The sequence below is a fragment of the Littorina saxatilis genome, linkage group LG17, assembly GCF_037325665.1.
Source record: "Littorina saxatilis isolate snail1 linkage group LG17, US_GU_Lsax_2.0, whole genome shotgun sequence".
Classification (NCBI taxonomy): Eukaryota; Metazoa; Mollusca; class Gastropoda; order Littorinimorpha; family Littorinidae; genus Littorina; species Littorina saxatilis.
This window is the reverse complement of record NC_090261.1, coordinates 59,394,330-59,417,228: the sequence shown is the minus strand read 5'-3', so window position 1 is coordinate 59,417,228 and position 22,899 is coordinate 59,394,330. Positions and strand designations below refer to the sequence as shown.

The 22,899-nt window shown below is 41.4% G+C and overlaps 1 protein-coding gene across 3 annotated transcripts in view; it reads left to right on the top strand.

Moving 5' to 3' along the window:
• Window positions 1-22,899, top strand: part of LOC138951908 (kinesin-like protein KIF16B) — an 82,250-nt gene that overhangs the window by 20,516 nt on the left and 38,835 nt on the right. For all 3 annotated transcript variants that reach the window (XR_011451261.1, XM_070323467.1, XM_070323468.1), the window contains exons 3-13: window positions 590-712; window positions 9,433-9,549; window positions 9,903-9,935; window positions 11,362-11,414; window positions 12,970-13,088; window positions 16,571-16,640; window positions 19,306-19,378; window positions 20,434-20,501; window positions 20,814-20,914; window positions 21,575-21,700; window positions 22,104-22,201. Coding sequence is in view for 2 of the 3 variants with exons in the window: in XM_070323467.1 (XP_070179568.1) it covers window positions 590-712; window positions 9,433-9,549; window positions 9,903-9,935; window positions 11,362-11,414; window positions 12,970-13,088; window positions 16,571-16,640; window positions 19,306-19,378; window positions 20,434-20,501; window positions 20,814-20,914; window positions 21,575-21,700; window positions 22,104-22,201 (981 nt within the window). In the remaining variant the exon portion in view is untranslated. The remainder of the gene's footprint in view (window positions 1-589; window positions 713-9,432; window positions 9,550-9,902; window positions 9,936-11,361; window positions 11,415-12,969; window positions 13,089-16,570; window positions 16,641-19,305; window positions 19,379-20,433; window positions 20,502-20,813; window positions 20,915-21,574; window positions 21,701-22,103; window positions 22,202-22,899) is intronic.

Below are 22,899 nucleotides of genomic sequence, written 5' to 3'. Positions count from 1 at the left end.
AATGTGTTTGAATTAACAAATGAACAATGAGTCTTGACCTAGAATTTTGTTTGGCAGGCAGAGTTATTTCCCTTTGTGGGACTTCTCAAAAGCTTCTGCATTTTGGAAGAAAAAGGGTGTTTTTTATAGCCCCATGAAATTTGCGGAACGCATGCCAGGGCAAAAGGTTGTGATGCACGTGCTACAACAGGGTCCTGGCTATAAAGATCGCTCACCAGCTTGTGTTTAAAGGTTGACACGCTGACACAAACCCCCCGCGGGTTAGGGGGAGTCCCATATTGGTTGGGACGAGAAAGAATTTACCCGATGCTAACCAGCATGTCGTAAGAGGCGACTAACAGGTTCTGTTTCTCCTTTTACCCTTGTTAAGTGTTAACAGAAACACAAAATAATAGTGGTACCTATACTGAAAGAATAATTTAGATGGTAATTAGGTTGAATAAACTTTTACATCTTCTGCACTCATCCGAACGTTTGGGCAGTGACTGTTTTCATTATTCTCCTACCACATGTAAGCACCCATATTTCAACTTCATGTGACAGTTTTTGTGAGTTAATGATAGTTCATAAAAAAGTTTGCCATTTTCAGGTACCGGAGATGGGGGAGGTGGGGGATCATGGGCGAGATCACCTGAAGGTGAGAGAGTTCACCTTTGACCACTCCTTCTGGTCAGCAAGGGCCACTGACCAGCACTTCATCACACAGGAGCAGGTAAGGTCACAATGGACAACAGCTTGCGCGGCCGCTGCCCCCTGCCCATTATTATACCTCTCAGTCGGTACAGTGGTGCCTCTTTCTAAAGACCTAAAAAACTCTGAAAAACTAGGTAATAAAGAGAGGCATCAGCCTTGAAACTCTCAAAAATGAGGTTATAAAGAGAGAGATCAGCCTTTAAACTCTGAAAAATTAGGTTATAAAGAGAGAGATCAGCCTTTAAACTCTGAAAAACTAGGTTATAAAGAGAGAGATCAGCCTTTAAACTCTGAAAAACTAGGTTATAAAGAGAGAGATCAGCCTTAAAACTCTCAAAAACTAGGTTATAAAGAGAGAGATCAGCCTTAAAACTCTCAAAAACTAGGTTATAAAGAGAGATCAGCCTTTAAACTCTGAAAAACTAGGTTATAAAGAGAGAGATCAGCCTTAAAACTCTCAAAAACTAGGTTATAAAGAGAGATCAGCCTTAAAACTCTCAAAAACTAGGTTATAAAGAGAGATCAGCCTTAAAACTCAAAAATTAGGTAATAAAGAGAGAGATCAGCCTTAAAACTCTCAAAAACTAGGTTATAAAGAGAGAGATCAGCCTTTAAACTCTGAAAAACTAGGTTATAAAGAGAGAGATCAGCCTTTAAACTCTGAAAAACTAGGTTATAAAGAGAGAGATCAGCCTTTAAACTCTGAAAAACTAGGTTATAAAGAGAGAGATCAGCCTTTAAACTCTGAAAAACTAGGTTATAAAGAGAGAGATCAGCCTTTAAACTCTGAAAAACTAGGTTATAAAGAGAGAGATCAGCCTTTAAACTCTGAAAAACTAGGTTATAAAGAGAGAGATCAGCCTTTAAACTCTGAAAAACTAGGTTATTAAGAGAGAGATCAGCCTTAAACTCTCAAAAACTAGGTTATAACCTGGGAGGAAACTGATACAGTGGAACCTGTCTTTGGAAATATCTTTGAAAGGAGGGAGTCTTAACCCTTTCGCTGCCTGTAGGATGTCAGCTGACGTCCTGGGTATCTTGCTTTACAGGCAACAAACTGTTCAATTAACAACAAAGACAAAGAGCAACAACAACAAACAATGTGTGAGTGTGTGGTGTATTTATTTATACATCAAGGGTACATTGTAAAATATTTGAATATTTACAAATATTTACTGGCACTGGCGAACACTAGTTAAAATGGAGGGACACTTACAGAGTTATCAACAGAACTAAAAAAGTAGGGTCATAAGGCCCGACTAGTTTGACCCCTGCCCTATGAAAAAAAAATCAAAGAGACCGCCTGAGTACCAGTCAAACAACTTGTAATAATGCATGTTTCAGCTACTAGGTACTCCCCTGGTCAAGTTTCCTCTCAAGACATCAAAGAGACGCCCCATAGGTTAAACTCGGTCACTGACCCCGGTGCAGGAAGTGTTTCCTCTCTCAGATATGACAGGGGAACCACCTCTCATAGCAAAAACTGGGTCATTGACCCCTGGGAAGAAGGTCAGTCAGTCTATAAACAAGGCAACCCAGCTATCACAATGAACCTGCCTTTGATCTCGCTGCACACAGAGCACACATATTTCCACTCTGTATTCTTCCTTTGATGTGCCGCAAAGGGGTGCGCTGTAGCGCCTTGTAACCCGGAAAATACGGTAAGCTCTGAAAGGGGGAGAGTCTTGAATTTGGGGCTCTCAAAAGAGGGTTCCACTGTTCAGTACTTTCATTCAGGGAATGTTGTTCATTTAGTTGTGGCCAAACAGCTGTTGCCACTGCTGTACAGCAAAGAGCAGGTACTGACATAATGGACATTAACAGTGTCCTGTACAATTTACAGTGTGATTGTACCAAATCAAGTAAGATAATGATCTGAAGTTCATTTCACCTGTATTTGTAACAGCCACGTTATAATTATTTACACTTTGTAGTCGTCTGTGAAAGATGGCAATTTTGACAGCACGTATATGGTGCGAATTGCTAAAACTACGAGCCATTTGTCCTATGTGTCAATTGCGATACGTGCCGCTATCACTACGTTGATTATAGCTACATGTCATTTGCTTATGAGTTCTTATCACTATGTTCTTTATCACTACGTGTCTTGTAGGGGTGACCATTATTTCACTTGAATCTTCTCCCTGCTCGCAATGACAGAGGTGGCTTTTCTGGAGTTGTGCAAATAAAGATAACTTTTGATAAATGACTTCACAAGCCATGTATATATATACTAGATGAATACCCGCTTCGCCGGGTACCCGGCTTCGCCGCACCTGGCTTTGCCGGGTGAGTGGCGCACCAATACCCGGCTTTGCCGGGTACGCAGCTTCGCCGGGCGCACCGTACGCGATTGACGCCACACGAAGGAAGGGAGATAAACGCGCAAAACACTGGAGAAGATAAGGAAGAGTTACTGGGAATGGATGTACAGAAAAACCAAAATCGGTTCAGCGCTGCGCGCTGAGAACACGTGTTGAAAATTTTCATCGAGCAGATTGTGTCCGGGGTCTACCTGAATATGCCCACCAAATTTGAAGCAGATCCATCGAGAACTTTGGCTGTGCATCGCGAAGAAAGACAGACAGACAGACAGACAGACACACACAAGCCGTATATAGATCAAGATATAGATATATATATATATGTCGTGCCGAGTTCACGTAATTGCCGATTCCGCGTAATGGGCAACATTTTTGCCCATTTCGCGTAATCGGCAAAACACTGCCCAATATGTGAAATCGGCAGCATTTTGCCGAAAATGCGGAAAGGCTTCTAAAATTTGCCCATTTTGCAAAATCGGCAGCCACTTTTTGGTTTTAAAGTTCTCAAATGCCTGGGATATCATCACACTTAGACAGCTAGATACTCCAATGGATAGATATCGCAATAATCGATAAGTTTTGGCAAGTTATTGCAGAAAGTGTAGTTTTCGTGCATTTCCGGAGTTATGCTTGACACAGACCAACATAGACCATACAAAACATAGTAGCTATCAATCAATCAATCAATCAATAGAATTTATCAATAGAATTTATTTCCAAAATGCAAAAGCACATGATTTTGTTTTGAATGTTGCAGTAAATCATATATCCACATCCACACTCACATTCACACCCAAAGCTAGGGAGGTAAAGCAATATTGATGCAATGTTCTGGTGACACAAAAAATAACAGACTCATGGCTGTCGCTTTTGCGAAATGGGCACATTTTAGAAGCCTTTCCGCATTTTCGGCAAAACGCTGCCGATTTCACGTAATGGGCAGCGTTTTGCTGATTACGCGAAATGGGCAAAAATGTTGTCCATTACGCGAATTCGGCAATTCCATGAATTTGGCACGACATATTTGTGAGTAAGAACCATAGTGAGGAAGACTGCCCTTTAACAGGGATCATGTTAATCAGAGATTTTGAGTATTTTAACGTGGAACAAAATCTCAAAGTAGTGAGTGAGTACTATAGTGTAACGTGACCCCGTTTTGACCCCCATGTAAAACTAGTAGAAGTGTACCCCTGGGGAAGGAGCTCTTGTAAGAGGAACTCTCCCTTGGGGGACCGACCGTCTGGTATCATTAATCTGTTTCACAATTCATTTTCACGTCTTGGAAACATAACTATACACACAAAAACATGATTATTGATGGTGTGTTTACCTGCCTGTGAGACGCGTCAGCCATTTTGTGAGACCATCTGGTATCATTAATCTGTTTCACATCATTTTCATGTCTTAGAAACATAACTATACACACAAAAACATGATTATTGATTGTGTGTTTACCTGCCTGTGAGACGCGTCAGCCATTTTGTGAGACCATCTGGTATCATTAATCTGTTTCACATTATTTTCACATCTTGGAAACATAACTATACACACAAAAACATGATTATTGATGGTGTGTATGCCTGCCTGTGAAGCGCGTAATCAGTTTCCAGATGTTGTTTGAGCAGTACAAATGGCGTGTTGTAAAAGAACCCCCAAAGATACCACCAAATTCAGTTTTCTTTTTGGTCGAAAAATCCATTTAAAGCTACATTTGTTATACACACATACAGAGACAAAGAGAGAGAGAAAAAGAGAGAGTTTTTTGTGCACTCTCTGAGTAAGTAATACATGTAACACCATCATGATAAAGTCGCATGCTCCAAACCTATTTCGTGCTTGCAATACTCTTAGGAACACAAAGAGAAAACAAGAAGGGCAACAGCTCTTGACAGCCACGTTTGTGAGGTGTGTCTCTATGCTGTAGTGTTACTTATTACACACATAGAGTGCAGAAATCTCTCTCTGTCTCTTTGTCTCTCTCCCTCTCTAGCTCTCTCTCTTTCTCTCTCTCTCTTTCTCTCTCTCTCTTTCTCTCTCTCTCCTCTCTCTCATCTCTCTCTCTCCTCTCTCTCATTCTCTCCCTCCCTCCCTCCCTCGATCCCTACCTCTCTCTCTCTCTCTCTCTCTCTCTCTCTCTCTCTCTCTCTCTCTCTCTCTCTCTCTCTCTCTCTCTGAGTCTCTCTCTCTCGTTTTTCCAATAAATTCAGCTTTGAAAAGTGGCAACCTGTTTATAACAACCACCTTTGTTCAGTTCCTTGAGTGCAGCCTCTGTCAATTGAATGCATAAAGTTACGCAAGCTTTTTGCCTCTCGGATACCCGCTGCCTATGTCTTTCCGCTTTTAAACCAAACAGGAAAACAAGTAGAGCAATTGCTCATATGACTGGCCTTCGTAATATGAAACAGAAACAAATTATTTCTGCAAACATATCTGAGTAACCCTACTACACCATGTAGGGGGAACTGAAACCTAAAATGTTCATCCCTCTCCTACTCTTTTTCTTCACAGAGCTGCAGTCTTCTTGGTTAAGTTTGTAGCAATTCTCTTTTTACATGTTTTATGACAGTCTCCATTATATAATAAGCAAAACCTCAAACATTTTCACAGGCATTGTACTCAGTTGGGTTTCTTCTCCAGTTTGAGAAAAGTAGAGAAGATTCTGATATTTCCTCTGTTTCTGCTTAATCAAAATCAACCATGCTGTTTAGATGTACATGTATTTGTTACATTGTCATTGCTTGTCGCAAAATTGTCGATCTTAGCAGCATGCAGCAGCTATGCTCAAAAATATCTGAACCGTGTTTTCCGTGTATTGTTTTATCTTTTGATGACAATTACATGTATCCATCCTAAATATATAACAAGCACATTAAATGATCTTTGTTTACGCATGCTGTCCGATTGCAATGTGACTCCTATGACACACCTTATGTCATGTCAGGCCTTCATTGTGTGTCACAGATGTCATCATAAACAGCAAAGGCTAAGCAGACGTCAGGTGTTTATGAAAAGTATATCTCACTAATTTGATCTCATGCATTAACTTAAAATTTGCATGAACATTATGGATCAATATTAGCTTGTTGGAGTTGGAAAAGTGGAAATCTCAACCACAAAGACAGTGCCACGTTAGCTTCTGGTGAGATGCAGACAGCATTAACTAAGCGGATGTGGAGCAGCTGTTTCCTCTCATTTAGCGAATATTTTCCCATTCACGGATCAAGCAAACTGGACTAAGTAATTGTCCTTATCTTGCACCAATGTTCATGCAATAACCTACAATTCTTTTTTATTATGACCTATTGGAATTTGGTTGAGGGGGACAGTCATGTCCAAATGTCTTTTTCTCCCAGGCTGAACCCTGTGATGAGACTGATACAGAATAATACCAACATAGCAACAGTCACCAGGGGCGGAGCAGTTAAGCCAGAGGGGAGGGGGGGGGGGTTACAACTTGGGGTCCAGGGGTAGACCCTTTGTGGGGTACTTGGGCAAGGCCCCGTTGGGGTGGCATTGCCCCCCCAGAAGCTGAAGAGTTTTAGCTATTTTATGAACATTTTATGGCTTATCGTTGATTTTAAACATGATCAACTGGTGTCAGCAGCCACTCATTATTTCTTTTAAAGTTAGTATTAATTTTTTTTTTTGACAGCTGGGGGGGGGGGAGGGTTCCGGAACCCTGTAACCCCCCCCCCCCCCCAATCCGCCCCTGGTCACAATTGCTTGGTCCCACCAACTCACTGGAAGGCCATATTGGCTTGTCTGATTAGCATGTTGATTGCAGTTGCGTCAATGTTAGGTGAGACAGATTGTTGCTTAGAAATAGCAATTCAGGCTGAAAGTTTAGCCCACTAACATACTTAGAAGTTTGGTGCTCTGATCTATAAGCATGTTCATTGCAGTTGCGTCATTGTTAGCTGAGACAGATTGTTGCTTGGAAATAGCCAAGCTGAAAGTTTTAGCCGACTAACATACTGGAAATTTGGTGCTGACTGATCTATAAGCATGTTCATTGCAGTTGCATCAATGTTAGCTGAGACAGATTGTTGCTTAGTACAGTAGTCGCCGCTTATAAAAAATACCTTGGGACCGAACAAAAGTGTTTTTAATAAGCGGCGTTTTTAATAAACGGCTGCGTGTTGAACATGTGTTGAACATGTCCATCAGTAACGAAAGGTAAGAAGACCGACGCACGCATACAAGCTAAACTGATTACACCGTACAACCGTTTTGAAACTTTACCAAAGCATTTTAATGACAAATAAAAACGATTCAGAATATGTACATGTATCGCACATCACAGTTTGCCGAGGCATTGTTCTATGGTCATCTGATCCATGGGCTGTTTGCGCAAAAAGTCAGGGATCTCCCCTCCCATAGTGTCAAACTTGGCAGCGTGTTCAAACCCCCTCCTCTCAAGTCCCATTGTGAGGACTTAATTGCAGCGCTTGTCTCATCTGAGAATTGGTAGGGGTGGGGACTTCTTCTTCTTCATCGTCGTCCTCTTCCTCGTTGGGGCCATCTCCGTCGTCAGCAGCAGCACCCACAGCTTTGATGTCGGAGATGATCTCCTGACAAGGGTGTGAGTTGTCTTCTGACAGTTTACAAGGGTGTGATCACTGTTCACACAAATGCTAAGTGTCTTGAGTTGTCATCTAACGGTTTTCTGACAAGAATTCACGACCAGAAGGCGACTACTAACCCTCTGAGCAGAGAGAAAATGAACAAAAAGTGTTTTTATTAAACGGCCCCTGTATTTAATAACCGGCGGAATTTTACATAGGTTATATAGTGGTAAATCCGGACCGGACCAGACTGTATTTAAACAACGGCTGTTTTTATTAACCGCGTTTTTTATAAGCGGCGACCACTGTAATAGCAATTCAAGCTGAAAGTTTTAGCCCTCTAGCATACTGTAAGTTTGGTGCTCTGATCTATATAGGCATGTTCATTGCTGCGTTGCGTCAATGTTAGCTGAGACAGATTGTTGCTTAGAAATAACAATTCAAGCTCAAAGTTTTTAGCCCGCTAACATACTGGAAGTTTGGTGCTCTGATCTAAGCCTGTTCATTGCAGTTGCGTCATTGTTAGCTGAGCCAGATTGTTGCTCAGAGATAACAAAGCTGCAAGTTTTAGCTCTACTAGTGATGGAGATTGCTACCCTGGTAGCACAACTGATAACTTGTTTGCATTTTCCCTTTCATGTTTCCCAGATAACAGGCTAATAGTTTTCCCCCCAACATCTGCATTAGTGCAGTTGCCACTGCTGGATAGACAGATTGTGGAATAATGCAACGTTGAACAAACCGAGGACCACAGGAAGTAAAACAAGTAGGCTTAATGAAACACAACAGTTGTATTTGATGAGGAAACCACCCTACCATGATAATAATTATATCCTGAATCAAACTTGTTATGCAGCTGCACATTTGGAACCTTCTTTATTAACATTTAATAATAATAATAATAATAATAATAAATGAGCATTTATATAGCGCAACATCATAACTTTACAATTATGCTCTTTGCGCTTGACACATTTAAAATTAAAACACAGTTATACAAGCATTTACATCTACATTCATAGTCAGCAACGCTTAATTAAAAGCATACACCATCAAACATACATACAAAAGATTCTTCCACTAACTAAGTAATAAAAACATGAATAAAATAGGTAGTGAAAACATTTAATCCCACTTTTCTGACAACATTTTATACAGGTAGATGTAGTCTACATATTTCACAAATACTCAGCTGAAACTGTTAATTTTATTAAATCCAAAACAGACAAACTGCTTATGTTCCAGAATTAAGAAAACAAGAATGGTAAGGGTGGCCGAGTGGTAACGCACTTGCGCTCGGAAGCGAGAGGTTGCGAGTTTGACCCTGGGTCAGGGCGTTAGCAATTTTCTCCCCCCTTTCCTAACCTAGGTGGTGGGTTCAAGTGCTAGTCTTTCGGATGAGACGAAAAACCGAGGTCCCTTCGTGTACATTACATTGGGGTGTGCACGTTAAAGATCCCACGATTGACAAAAGGGTCTTTCCTGGCAAAATTGTATAGGCATAGCTAAAAATGTCCACCAAATACCCGTGTGACTTGGAATAAAGGCCGTGAAAGGTGAATGCTCGCCCTAATAGGCTTGAGGTTTGCTGGCCGATGTGAATGCGTGATATATTGTGTAAAAAATTTCATCTCACACGGCAGAAATTAATATGTAAAGCGCATTGAGCATATATATGATTATGCGCTATAGCAAATGTCCATTATTATTATTATTATTATAAGTTAATTGAAACGTTTAATTTATGACAAAACTTGAACATAACGTTGACATTAAGTATGTCAACTAAATGGTCTTTGAAGACTGTTACAGACACTGGTGATTTTTGATTGTTAATTTGATTGTTACAGGTATTTGAGTCCCTGGGACTGGATGTAGTCTCAGCAGCCTATGAAGGTTACAATGTGTGTGTCTTTGCGTACGGCCAGACTGGCTCTGGTAAAACATTCACCATGATGGGGAGCCAGGTAGGACACTACAGCGTTGTTATTTCTGTCTTTGACTCTGTGTGTGTGTGTGTGTGTGTGTGTCAGACTGGCTCTGGTAAAACATTCACTACGATGGGGAGCCAGGAAGAACACTACAGCGTTGTTATTTCTGTCTTTGACTCTTTTTGTGTGTGTCTTTGTGTATGTGTGTGTGTGTGTCTTTGTGTGTGTGCATTTGTGTGTGTGTGTGTCTGTTTGTGAGTATGTGTCTGTGTGTGTATGACGTATGATGCCATGTTAAAAAGACAATAGCAAATGCTTGAAAGATCAAGGCAGAAAACCCATTTGAGGAACTTGTTTTCTTTTCTGATAAAAATGATCTTTTGTTTCAGGAAAACCCAGGTTTAATTCCAAGGTTCTGTGAGGTATGTGTCAGAATGAAATAAACTTAGTGTATTTAAAAAAAAAATTATGTTGCAATGTACTGATTCAATTTTTGGTGCTCAGTGCTCAAAGGCACAGTGCGCCTCCCATAAACCATCACAGATACTGTCAGGCTTTTACACACAGTACAAACACCCTTCCATTTGAACGCTCACCAAACGGGAACATCCTAGGTGCCTTACGTAAAGAGTGAGCAATTTTCAAAGAATTAATTTTGCGGATTGTGTCAGAGACAATTCGGACCGTGGTGCGTTTTGGTGCTAGACCTAACTTTTAGAATCTAAATAATAAATTGACAGCTTGTTACACAAACATTCTTAAATCATAAAAGAATTCATTTTTTATCAAGACAAGATCAGTACAATTCGAAGTTTTGAAAGTTTGAAAAATTAAACGCCCGGAAGCAGGGTCACGCAAGGTCGTGGTTCTCGTAGCAGACGACGGTTTATGTCTATCGCCAGTTCCTCTGACTACAGTCAAAAGCCATCGTGAGAGTTCTTGTGAACCACAGCCGTTTGTTTCGTGCATATAAGTCAGAGGTACATAATAACGTGCTATTGCAGATAAGCTCACAGCGAGTCGCATTCAAATTACTAACTGACGACTGCATTGTGAAAAAGGGAAACTGGATCACACGGGTTCACGATGGCTCAGGGGTAAGATAAACCACACAAAAATAAATTCTTTGAAAATTGCTCGCTCTTTACGTAGGGCACCTAGGATGTTCTCAAGCGGTGAGTGTTTAAATGAAAGGGTGTTTGTACTGTGTGTAAAAGCCTGACAGTATCTGTGATGGTGTACGGGAGGCTTAATCACTGTGCCTTTAACTTCCAATCACGTTTGATTAATGTTGGTTAGTTTGGGGCCCCTCCCAACCGAATAAAACACCAACTCTTAATGAAATGATTAATACATCAAATACCAGGGTTTAGCCTGGGAGAAAAAGGCAATGGGACATTTGTCCCCCTCAACCAAATTCCGATGGGACATAGTCGAAGGCAATTAAGAAGCGCCAAAGCTAGAGTGTACGCGTTTTAACCAAAGATGCAAAATGGTGCAATATATGGTGCCATCAGAGAATTAGCCGCTATATCGTGTTATCTCTGTATGTGTGTGTGTGTGTTTGAGTGTGTGTGTGGGTGTGTGTGTGTGTGTGTGTGTGTGTGTAAACCGATGTAAAGTGTACATTTGGTGGTGCAGTGGTACGTAATCTCAATGCGCCCTTTGACGCACTGAAGGGAATTGTGATGGGACATTTTCAGATTTAATGCGCCAATGGCGCAGGGCGCACTAGTAAATGAAACCCTGAAGTACTCAAAAAGTTGTTAATGATTGCACCTCTGTTGTAAAACTAAGAATGACATTTTTGCAGCAGCTCTGATTAACTTTATTGCTTAATTTTTTCAGGAAATGTTTGCGAGAATGCATGACCCAAATGCCACATACAGAACACAAGTCAGGTAAGAATTTACACTGATTCACAACATTAAGAATTATTAATTTGTTAGTATTTTCCTCATGCATGCACACATCATGATGTTGAATGGTTCCTTGTGGCTTTCATATCTCTAAGACAGCATGATGTTGAATGGTTCCTTGTGGCTTTCATATCTCTAAGACAGCATGATGTTGAATGGTTCCTTGTGGCTTTCATATCTCTAAGACAGCATGATGTTGAATGGTTCCTTGTGGCTTTCATATCTCTAGGACAGCATGATGTTGAATGGTTCCTTGTGGCTTTCATATCTCTAAGACAGCATGATGTTGAATGGTTCCTTGTGGCTTTCATATCTCTAGGACAGCATGATGTTGAATGGTTCCTTGTGGCTTTCATATCTCTAGGACAGCATGATGTTGAATGGTTCCTTAATGTGGCTTTCATATCTCTAAGACATGATGTTGAATGGTTCCTTGTGGCTTTCATATCTCTAAGACATCATGATGTTGAATTGTTCCTTGTGGCTTTCATATCTCTAGGACATCATGATGTTGAATGGTTCCTTGTGGCTTTCATATCTCTAGGACAGCATGATGTTGAATGGTTCCTTGTGGCTTTCATATCTCTAGGACAGCATGATGTTGAATGGTTCCTTGTGGCTTTCATATCTCTAAGACAGCATAATGTTGAATGGTTCCTTGTGGCTACAGCATGATGTTGAATCGCGGTTCCTTGTGGCTTTCATATCTCTAAGACAGCATGATGTTGAATGGATCCTTGTGGCTTTCATATCTCTAAGACAGCATGATGTTGAATGGTTCCTTGTGGCTTTCATATCTCTAAGACAGCATGATGTTGAATGGTTCCTTGTGGCTTTCATATCTCTAAGACAGCATGATGTTGAATGGTTCCTTGTGGCTTTCATATCTCTAGGACATCATGATGTTGAATGGTTCCTTGTGGCTTTCATATCTCTAGGACATCATGATGTTGAATGGTTCCTTGTGGCTTTCATATCTCTAGGACATCATGATGTTGAATGGTTCCTTGTGGCTTTCATATCTCTAAGACAGCATGATGTTGAATGGTTCCTTGTGGCTTTCATATCTCTAGGACAGCATGATGTTGAATGGTTCCTTGTGGCTTTCATATCTCTAAGACAGCATGATGTTGAATGGTTCCTTGTGGCTTTCATATCTCTAAGACAGCATGATGTTGAATGGTTCCTTGTGGCTTTCATATCTCTAAGACAGCATGATGTTGAATGGTTCCTTGTGGCTTTCATATCTCTAAGACAGCATGTTTTGTAAAAGAAATTGTATTTAGAGTTTCTGACAAAAATTCTCATGCCATGTGAACAGCTTTTATTGTGCGTATGGCCTTATCGACCACACGTATCATAATGCCTTTCTCACAGTTTATATTTTAGTTTACCTGTTCAACAATCTCAATCTGAATATTGTCAACAGTTATGTTAATTGAAATCTGATTCTGAGTGTGCTTGGCTTAATTTCCTAAGGCCTAAGCCGTTAAACAATCATGTGTTAATAAAGTTGTTATGTCATGCAATGTTATAGTTATCTGGAAATCTACAATGAAAAAGTCCGAGACCTGCTGAAGTACAGCACGCACAGCAGCAAACCATCTCATAAGTTACGCATTCGTGAACACCCAAAGGATGGACCCTATGTTCAAGGTAACTGTGCTATTGTTATTGTTATATGAAGTCTTATATCGCGTGCGTATCTCCAGACTCGGACTCAAGGCGCAGGGATCTATTTATGCCGTGTGAGATGGAAATTTTTACACAATACATCACGCAGACCTGGGAACCCATACGATTTCGCCGTATTTTGTACGCATGATTGTCGAGAATACGATCAGTACGGTCAGTGGACAAAAAATACGACGAGAAAAACTCCTAGACAACTTTTCTTCACACGCCCATCCCGAAGCCGATCCAGTATTTTGTCACATGATTACAGTTTTTGTCAGTAAACATTGAAAAAAACATTTGTTTTAAATGTATAGGTAAACTTAATTAACGGTGTGACGGACGCGCGTGAGGCATGTTTTAATCATGGATGATCAAACGCTGTGTGGAGTACGCTCATTTTTCTGAAAATACACCAAGTTTGTTTGAGAATATTCGAAGTGCAAAACAGGGGTTCCCAGGTCTGATCACGCATTCACATTGACCAGCAGATCGCAGCCATTTCGGCGCATATCCTACTTTTCACGGCCTATTATTCCAAGTCACACGGGTATTGTGGTGGACATTTTTTTGTATCTATGCCTATACAATTTTGCCAGGAAAGACCCTTTTGTCAATCGTGGGATCTTTAACGTGCACACCCCAATGTAGTGTACACGAAGGGACCTCGGTTTTTCGTCTCATCCGAAAGACTAGCACTTGAACCCACCACCTAGGTAAGGAAAGGGGGGGAGAAAATTGCTAACGCCCTGACCCAGGGTCGAACTCGCAACTTCTCGCTTCCGAGCGCAAGTGCGTTACGACTCGGCCACCCAGTACGTTACCACTCGGCCACCCAGTGCGTTATCACTCAGCCACCCAGTGCGTTGCCACCCAGTGCGTTACCACTCGGCCACCCAGTGCGTTACCACTCGGCCACCCAGTGCGTTACCACTCGGCCACCCAGTGCGTTCCCACTCGGCCACCCAGTGCGTTCCCACTCGGCCACCCAGTGCGTTCCCACTCGGCCACCCAGTGCGTTACCACTCGGCCACCCAGTGCGTTACCACTCGGCCACCCAGTGCGTTACCACTCGGCCACCCAGTGCGTTACCACTCGGCCACCCAGTGCGTTACCACTCGGCCACCCAGTGCGTTACCACTCGGCCACCCAGTCCACTGTGCTGCAGTGGAACCCCCCATTCAAGACTCCCTCCCTTAAGACCCTGTTTTCCTGGATGTTTTGTTCATAACCTCTGTAAATTTACTGATTTTCTCAAAAAGTTCAAGAGAATTATTTGATATTTTCATTTGTGAATAAACAGTAGTATTGTCACCAATTGTTGTGGATACAGTTGAACCTGCCCTTGTGACCACCTCCAGAAAGAGACCACCTGCCTATGAGAACGACCATTCCGTAGTGACCACTTGTCCATGACTTTTTTTAAATGTTGAATTGTGATGCCCAATGCTTTTTGTAAAGTGCCACGAGACTGCTTTCTGGCGGTGAATAGTGCTATATAAGAACATTTTATTATTATTATTATTATTATTATTTAAGTTATTGAGACATCCCAGTTCACTAAGGGATTTATAGAGCAAATCGAGAAAATTCATTATTGAACGAAGCGCATAGCGCTGAGTTCAATAATTATTTTCGAGATTTGCTCTATAAATCCCTTAGTGCACTGGGATTGTTTCAATAACGATATTGTCAGTACCGCCAGAGAAAAAAGAAGATTCAAAACGCACATTTTGCAAAGCGCATTTGGATAGGCATAACTGTGTGGTCAGGTTTGTGTCACTGGATCTACTTTTGTGTGGGCTGTCTCAAGTGTGTCGTGCTTTCGTCACACGCAAACTCTTGTTTTAATTTCTGTTGGTAAATTCCAGTGTAGCGTTAAGCTGAACAGTGATGATCTTTCATAGAGACCTCATTTGAACTCGGAGAAAGGACTGTGCTCTTGGTTTCGAAACCTTGAACCTTCATCGAGCTTCGACAGATTGACTGTGCAGAGTGACTCCCCTTGAATTGACTCAAAGCGGGACTCGACGGTTCGCACATTTTCAAAATAAATGTGGCATATTTCTCGTGTGGTATCTTCACTCATCGGGGAGTCTGATACTAAATATAAACGGTAAGAATGCTCTGAACCCTACACGTATTATATCCCCATCGGTTTTTCGTTCACATTTGCCCAACATGTTAATTTGCTGAGCGGGGTTTATGTCGTCTGCTAGGCAACCTGCCAACCTGGGCAATGGAACGACTGCAGTCTGCACTGAGTCTGCACGCACGAGGCAGGCTGGTAACGATAAGTCTTATATATGGTAAGAACGTTCTGAACCCTACACGTTTTCGATTACGATTGTTCTTGCTTTGAAATAATAATTCGGAAACCATTCATTTACTGAACTGATGCAGTCGTATTTCAGTGTAGTCAGTGCTACGTATGACAGAGTCGATCGAGTCAGTCTTCCAAACTGGTCTAGCTGGTACGTTATCGGAATAACACTTGTGTTTTCTGTTAGCGGCTGGGAATTGTATACTAACTCATCATTTGGTAATGTGGATGATAAGCTACATGCCACTAACACGGCATATGAGAAGATTCTATGCAAGTCGGCGAAAATTAGATGAAACACAGCAGCTTCTATTTCAGTTTAGATCACTGGCACTGGCACAGGCACATGCAATCTGTCAGAAAAAAAACCCACTTCTGCTTTAATTGAGAAGCAGGGAATTTATGGTCATTTGGTATTGTGGAGAATATAAGCTACATGTCAATAATTAATTCTGAGGATGAGAGCACAGTCTTGCTTAGGCAAAGGGCGCAAGAATACGCTCTGTGGAAAAGTTAGCGCACTCCAAGAGTGCGCTAACAGTTTTAGCGCATCGCCATTAGCCAATCAACTGGTTCACATCAGTCATGTGACACCAGTACTTACTGACAATTATTATTATTATTATTATCATAACGACCACTTTTGGTCCGTCCCTTTGGTGGTCGTTAAAGAACTGGTTCATCTTTACCTTGAATGTTTTATCAGAAATGTTTCATGTCTGAAAGTGGTGTAGATTTTGTGTGTGTATGCGTGCATGGGTGTGTGTTGTGTGTGTGTCGATCTGTATTTGTGGTTGTGTGTGTGTAAATTGTCTGTATTTGTGTGTGTGTGTGTGTGCATGCCTGTGTGTGTGTGTGTGTGTGTGTGTGTGTGTGTGTGTGTGTGTGTGACAGTGTGTGTGTGTGTGTGTGTGTGTGTGTGTGTGTGTGTGTGTGTGTGTGTGTGTGTGTGTGTGTGTGTGTGTGTGTGTGTGTGTGTGTGTGTGTGTGTGTGTGTGTGTGTGTGTGAAAAAGAGAGAGAGTATACAGTAACAGAGACAGACAGAAAGACAAAGAGTTTATTTTATGTATTATGAGGTGCCTTCCAGTTCCATCTTGCTATTTCATTTTAATTTTGCAAGCTGTTTTTTTCTTTGTGTAGATCTGTCCCAGCATACAGTTGTTAGTTTTGAAGGCATTGCACAACTTATGCAGAAGGGAAACAATAACAGGTAATTATTCCATATTAATTACTGACAGCTTGTTCTTGTTTTTGTTCGGTTTTATACATATATGTTTTTGTATACTGTCTGTATTAAGTCATGTGTGATGTTTAATGTTGATAGCACAATGGTTTATGGAATTTTATTGTCATTTTTTGTAGAACAAAACTCACATTAATGTTGTATGTTTTGTTGATGTTCTCTAAGACAATATTGACATAAAAAAAAAATGAATGGTGGGTTTATGACAGCTATTTGCAGGGCAGCAAAACTGGATTTGCATCAGCACTTTTTTACATTGATAAGGTCACTGACAACTCTATCCAGTGTATACAATAATAATAATGGAACATTTATATAGTGCTTCCCTACAACTCGGAGCGCTTTACAAATTCAGTCATGCACATTTAAAGGCTGACATAGTCCTATTTAATTAGTTTAATTACTTCCAAAACTTTTCCCATCGTTGCGGGGATGTATAAATAAAGTTTCCTGCAAAGTTTTAGGTTTGAAGTCCTTACCAATTACGAGAAATAATTAATTCTTTATTGCATTGTTTAGCAACAGTTTTCCAGGACTTGGGCTATTTTTAGACAGTTGACGTCACTTCGTGACGTTTCGTAAACCAAAGATGGCGTTTGAGACTGTTCTGTTTACATTCGACACTATCAACACCACTTTGCAATACTGAAATAATTTTTTCTGTGTTCGAAAGCTACAGCCAATCATTATTATATCCCCTTAGGTACAGTTTTATAACATTATCCCAGCGAAGCTGGAGGTATCCCACGAACGCTATACTGTAATCGACTTGAGAAATTTTCATATCGATAATACATGATAAAGAAGGATTCTTTGTGCCCGGCTACGGGCTACAGTTGAAGATGGAAGTTCACAAAAAATTGGGACCATACTAACAAAAATACGGTGGGTGCAATAGGCGCCCCCTATTTTTTTAGCAAACGCCACCCAAGGCCGCTGTGGACGGGTAGAAATTCCGTAGTTTCCAAGCCTATGGATAAAGCTCGCGTAAGAAGATTACGTCACGGTCGAAAGTCTTTGACGTCAATTAATACATCATGATGTCATGCCTCCCTGTAGTCTTTTTCTCTCGCACGGTGTGTGTGTGTGTTCATTTTGTGCACATGTGTTAGTGTTACTGTTTGTGTGACGTGTGTGTGTGTGTGTGTGTGTGCTCGCGTGCATGAGTCTCTACTCGTATGTGTGTGTGTGTAAGAAAGAGAGAGAGAGGGAGAGAGAGTGTGTGTGTGCGAATTTGTGTGTGCATGAGTTTCTGTGTATGTTTGTGTGTGTATGAGTGTGTATATGTGTTTGTTTGTAAAGGTGTGTGTGTTCGTCTGTCTGTGCGTATTTGTTTGTTTGTTTGCTTAACGCCCAGCGGACCACGAAGGGCCATATCAGGGCGGTGCTGCTTTGACATATAACGTGCGCCACACACAAGACAGAAGTCGCAGCACAGGCTTCATGTCTCACCCAGTCACATTATTCTGACACCGGACCAACCAGTCCTAGCACTAACCCCATAATGCCAGACGCCAGGTGGAGCAGCCACTAGATTGCCAATTTTAAAGTCTTAGGTATGACCCGGCCGGGGTTCGAACCCACGACCTCCCGATCACGGGGCGGACGCCTTACCACTAGGCCAACCGTGCCGGTCTATGTGCGTATGAGTGTGTGTTTTGTGTGTGAGTCAATGTGGGTGTGTGTGTGTGTGTGTGCGTGCGTGCATGCGTGCGTATGTACATGTGTGGGGGTGTGTGGGTGTGTGTCTGTATAAGAAAGAAAGAGAGAGAGAGAAAGAGAGAGAGTGGGTGGGTGGGTGTGTGTATGTGCATGTGCGTAAGTGTATGCGTGTGTATGTGTGTTTGTTTGTAAAGGTGTGTATGTCCGTCTGTCTATATGTGCATATGGGTGTGTGTTTTGTGTGTATGAAGTGTGTGTGAGAGAGTTAGTGAATGCGTGTGAGTGAGTGTGTACGTGTGTAAGTTTGAGTGTGTGTGCGTGTGTGTGTGTGTGTGTGTGTGTGTTTGAGAGAGAGAGAGAGAGAGAGAGGTTTGTCTTTAGCTGGGGTATGCAGTGCCTTTGCGTTGCACTTCTACTTAATTGGCACATGTAAACAATATGAATTAATTAATGAACGCTACGAATATGGCAACCTTTAACAGTATTTCATTTTATTTCATTTCACACTTTATTAAGAATTGCTGAATAAAGATGCATGCCAAGAGTCGTCTTTAGAAAAAAAATATTTTACAATAAAATACAATATATTGTACAATAATACTTTGCTATCTCAAAATGAGAAATTAGATTGTGGCTGATAATTTAACCACACAACATCAAAACACATTAGTATAAGCAACTATTACACACATTCAGAACACAGACACACACACACCCTCACACACACACACACACACACATACACACACAGACACACACCCTCACACACACATACACACACAGACACACACCCTCACACATACACACACACACACAGACACACACCCTCACACACACACACATACACACACACACACACACACACACACACACACACACACACACACACACACACACACACACACACAATGAAAACGCTTTCCCTTTAATGAATATTTAATAAATGAAAATGCCTTTCTTTCACCTTCAGAACAACTGCAGCGACATTGATGAATGATGTCAGCAGTCGTTCTCACGCCATCTTCACTATCACCTTTACTCAGGTTTGAACCCTCTCTGTATTTTTTGTTTTGTTAATGTTTGTTTGCTTAACGCCCAGCCGACCACGAAGGGCCATATCAGGGCGGTGCTGCTTTGACATATAATGTGCGCCACACACAAGACAGAAGTCGCAGCACAGGCTTCATGTCTCGCCCAGTCATATTATTCTGACACCGGACCAACCAGTCCTAGCACTAACCCCATAATGCCAGACGCCAGGCGGAGCAGCCACTAGATTGCCAATTTTAAAGTCTTAGGCATGACCCGGCCGGGGTTCGAACCCCGATCACGGGGCAGACGCCTTACCACTAGGCCAACCGTTCCGGTCCTCTCTGTATGCTTTCTTCTCCTCATCTCTGTCTTTCTGTCTGTCTATAGAGGACTCCCCCCTAAAGACACCCCCCTCCCCCCCCCCCCCCCCCTCTCCTTTAAGACCCTGTTTTCTCAGAATTTCTGTTCGTGACCTCTGTAATTGCACCGCCATTTTAAGGCTCCCTTCTTTTTAAGAATTGATGTGCTCAGATTGATTTAAGGTCTTGAAGTAAGGGTTCCACTATGTTGTTGTGTTTGTCACCTCTCACTGCTAGCTTCTAATCTCAGTCTCACCCTGTTAGTCTTACTCTTACTGTCCGTCTCTTTCCCTGTGTCTCTCTGCCTCTCTTTTTCTCGCCCTCTTTATTTACAACACATTACGATACAGTACAGTACAATACAATAATACTAATATCTCAAAATTCTAAATTCAATTTTGGCTGACAATGAACACAACACCTGTAAAAGACATCAATATAAGCAACTATTACACAAACACGCACCGACGCATGCATACATGCACGCACACACACACACACACTCTTTCTCTCTCTCTCTCTCTCTCTCTCTCTCTCTCTCTCTCTCTCTCTCTCTCTCTCTCTCTCTCTCTCTCTCGACAAATTTTTCCCTATGAATTCAGCTTTGAAAAGTGGCAACCTGTTTATAACATGACCACCTTTGTTCAGTTCCTTGAGTGCAGTAAGAAAGTGTTATATATTCTGACATTTTGTATTTCGATGCACAGGCGAAATTTGAAGATGGACTGCCCAGTGAGCGACAGAGCAAGATTCATCTTGTGGATTTAGCTGGAAGGTCAGTGTATAAACTCTGTGTATGTGTGCATAGTGAGAGTATGCATGTGCATATGCATGCATGCGTGACTGTGTGTGTCTTTGTGCATGATACTCTTTGTGTCTGTTACATTGTGCGTGTGTGAATGTGTGTGTGTGCGTGTGTTAGGGTGTGTGTGTACGTGCTTTCATCCATGTGTGTGTGTGTGCGTGCATGATTGACTTCATGCCTGAATATGTGCATTCAAACTATTTTGTGTGAATGTGTATGGGGAGCTGTAATTGTCACCACACAAACATTTTGAAAATGAAAACAAACATTGATGCGTTTCAGCGAGAGAGCCGATGCAAGTGGAGCGACTGGTCAGAGACTGAAAGAAGGTGGCAGCATCAACCGATCGCTGGTCACCCTCGGCAACGTCATTTCCGTCCTGGGTATGTATCTGTCAATTTATACTCTTGAAAGTTGAATTTGGTTTCTCTTTGCTTTCAAAACTCAAGATTTTACTGTCCTTATGAAAACAAGGAAAATTTTCTCGCAGTGTCAATTGGTTTCAAATATGAATACATCACATTTACAGAGAAATAAGAATTGCCTTAAAAAACATCTGAAAATTCTGAAACAGTCGCTCATGGAAAACACAGGTTGGCACGCACGCACACGGACACACATACACACATGTACACAGGCATGCATGCATGCACGCGCACACAAACACTTACAAACATACACACACATGCACACACACACATACACACACAAACACAAAAACACACTTTCCTGACAGAGGTTTGCTTAGAAATTGTCTGAAACTATTAATTTTGTCTGATGCAGAAATTAAAGCAGAAGAATACTGATTACTGATATGTGAACAAGAAAAAATGAAGCACGTATGAAGATATGCACACAAAATTGTTTGTGTTATCTTGAGGACCTGTTCACTCTTATGTCAAACTTATCTTAGCCTTTTACATAGCTTTTTTTCTGTCCCAATGTCATGCTTAGAGGATTTAATCAAATCTGAGAAACACATTTTGCTCATCAGAGTATACAAATATTTTGTTTGGATGTGAAGTATTTGTCTCATGTTGCAGCGGAAGCGTCGTCTGAAGAAAGGGGGACTCGAACTCGAGGGACTTTTATACCTTATCGTGACTCAGTACTGACATGGCTACTCAAAGACAGTCTTGGTGGCAATGCCAAAACTATCATGATTGCCAGTGAGTTTGTTGTTCTTGTGTTTCTCTTTGTAAGAATGTATGTGTGAAATTGTGTGTGTGTTTGTGTCTGTCTGTCTGTCTGTCTGTCTGTCCCTCTGTCTGTCTGTCTGTCTGTCTGTCTGTCTGTCTGTTTGTGTTCTAGTGTGTTTGTGTGATGGTATATGCAGGAATAGTGGTCTGTAAGTGTTTGTTCAGAAACCAAAAAAATTAGGTTTAGATTTAAGTTTAGGTTTACATTAGTTTGCTTGTCAATGATTTAATTGGCAAGGGATTGAAAATGACCATTGATATATGCATAGCAATTCAAAGAAACTTTGGAAAATTGGACAAAGATGCTGTATGTTGTGAGTTAGATCCAATAAATACAGTGACCTCAAAGCTACAACTGATCAAAATGTTGCAGCGGTATCCCCAGCAGACATCAACTACGCTGAAACAATGAGCACACTACGCTACGCCAACCGAGCCAAAAACATTATCAACAGGCCAACTGTCAATGAGGTTAGTTATTTCTGTTTCTCATTTTTTCTGAAAATATTGACATTGCCTTCTTTTGAAGTTGAGTCCAACCTGTCCTTTCTTTCTTTCTTTATTTGGTGTTTAACGTCGTTTTCAACCATTCAAGGTTATATCGCGACGGGGAAAGGGGGGAGATGGGATAGGAGAAAGGGGGGAGATGGGATAGAGCCACTTGTTAATTGTTTCTTGTTCACAAAAGCACTAATAAAAAAATTGCTCCAGGGGCTTGCAACGTAGTACAATATATGACCTTACTGGGAGAATGCAAGTTTCCAGTACAAAGGACTTAACATTTCTTACATACTGCTTGACTAAAATCTTTACAAACATTGACTATATTCTATACAAGTAACACTTAACAAGGGTAAAAGGAGAAACAGAACCGTTAGTCGCCTCTTACGACATGCAGGGCAGCATCGGGTAAATTCTTTCTCGTCCCAACCAATATGGGACTCCCCCTAACCCGCGGGGGGTAACCTGTCCTGGCGACCACCTCTCTATAATGTCATTAATGACAACCTGCTTACAACGACCACCCCAAATGATCTTGATGATTTTGTTCCTCTATAATTCACCTTTCCATAAAGATCACCTTTGATCTGCCCCTTTGGTGGGCATTACAGACAGGTTCGACTATATATTATAGGAAAGTTCGCTTTATTGCTGAAATCAGGAAAACA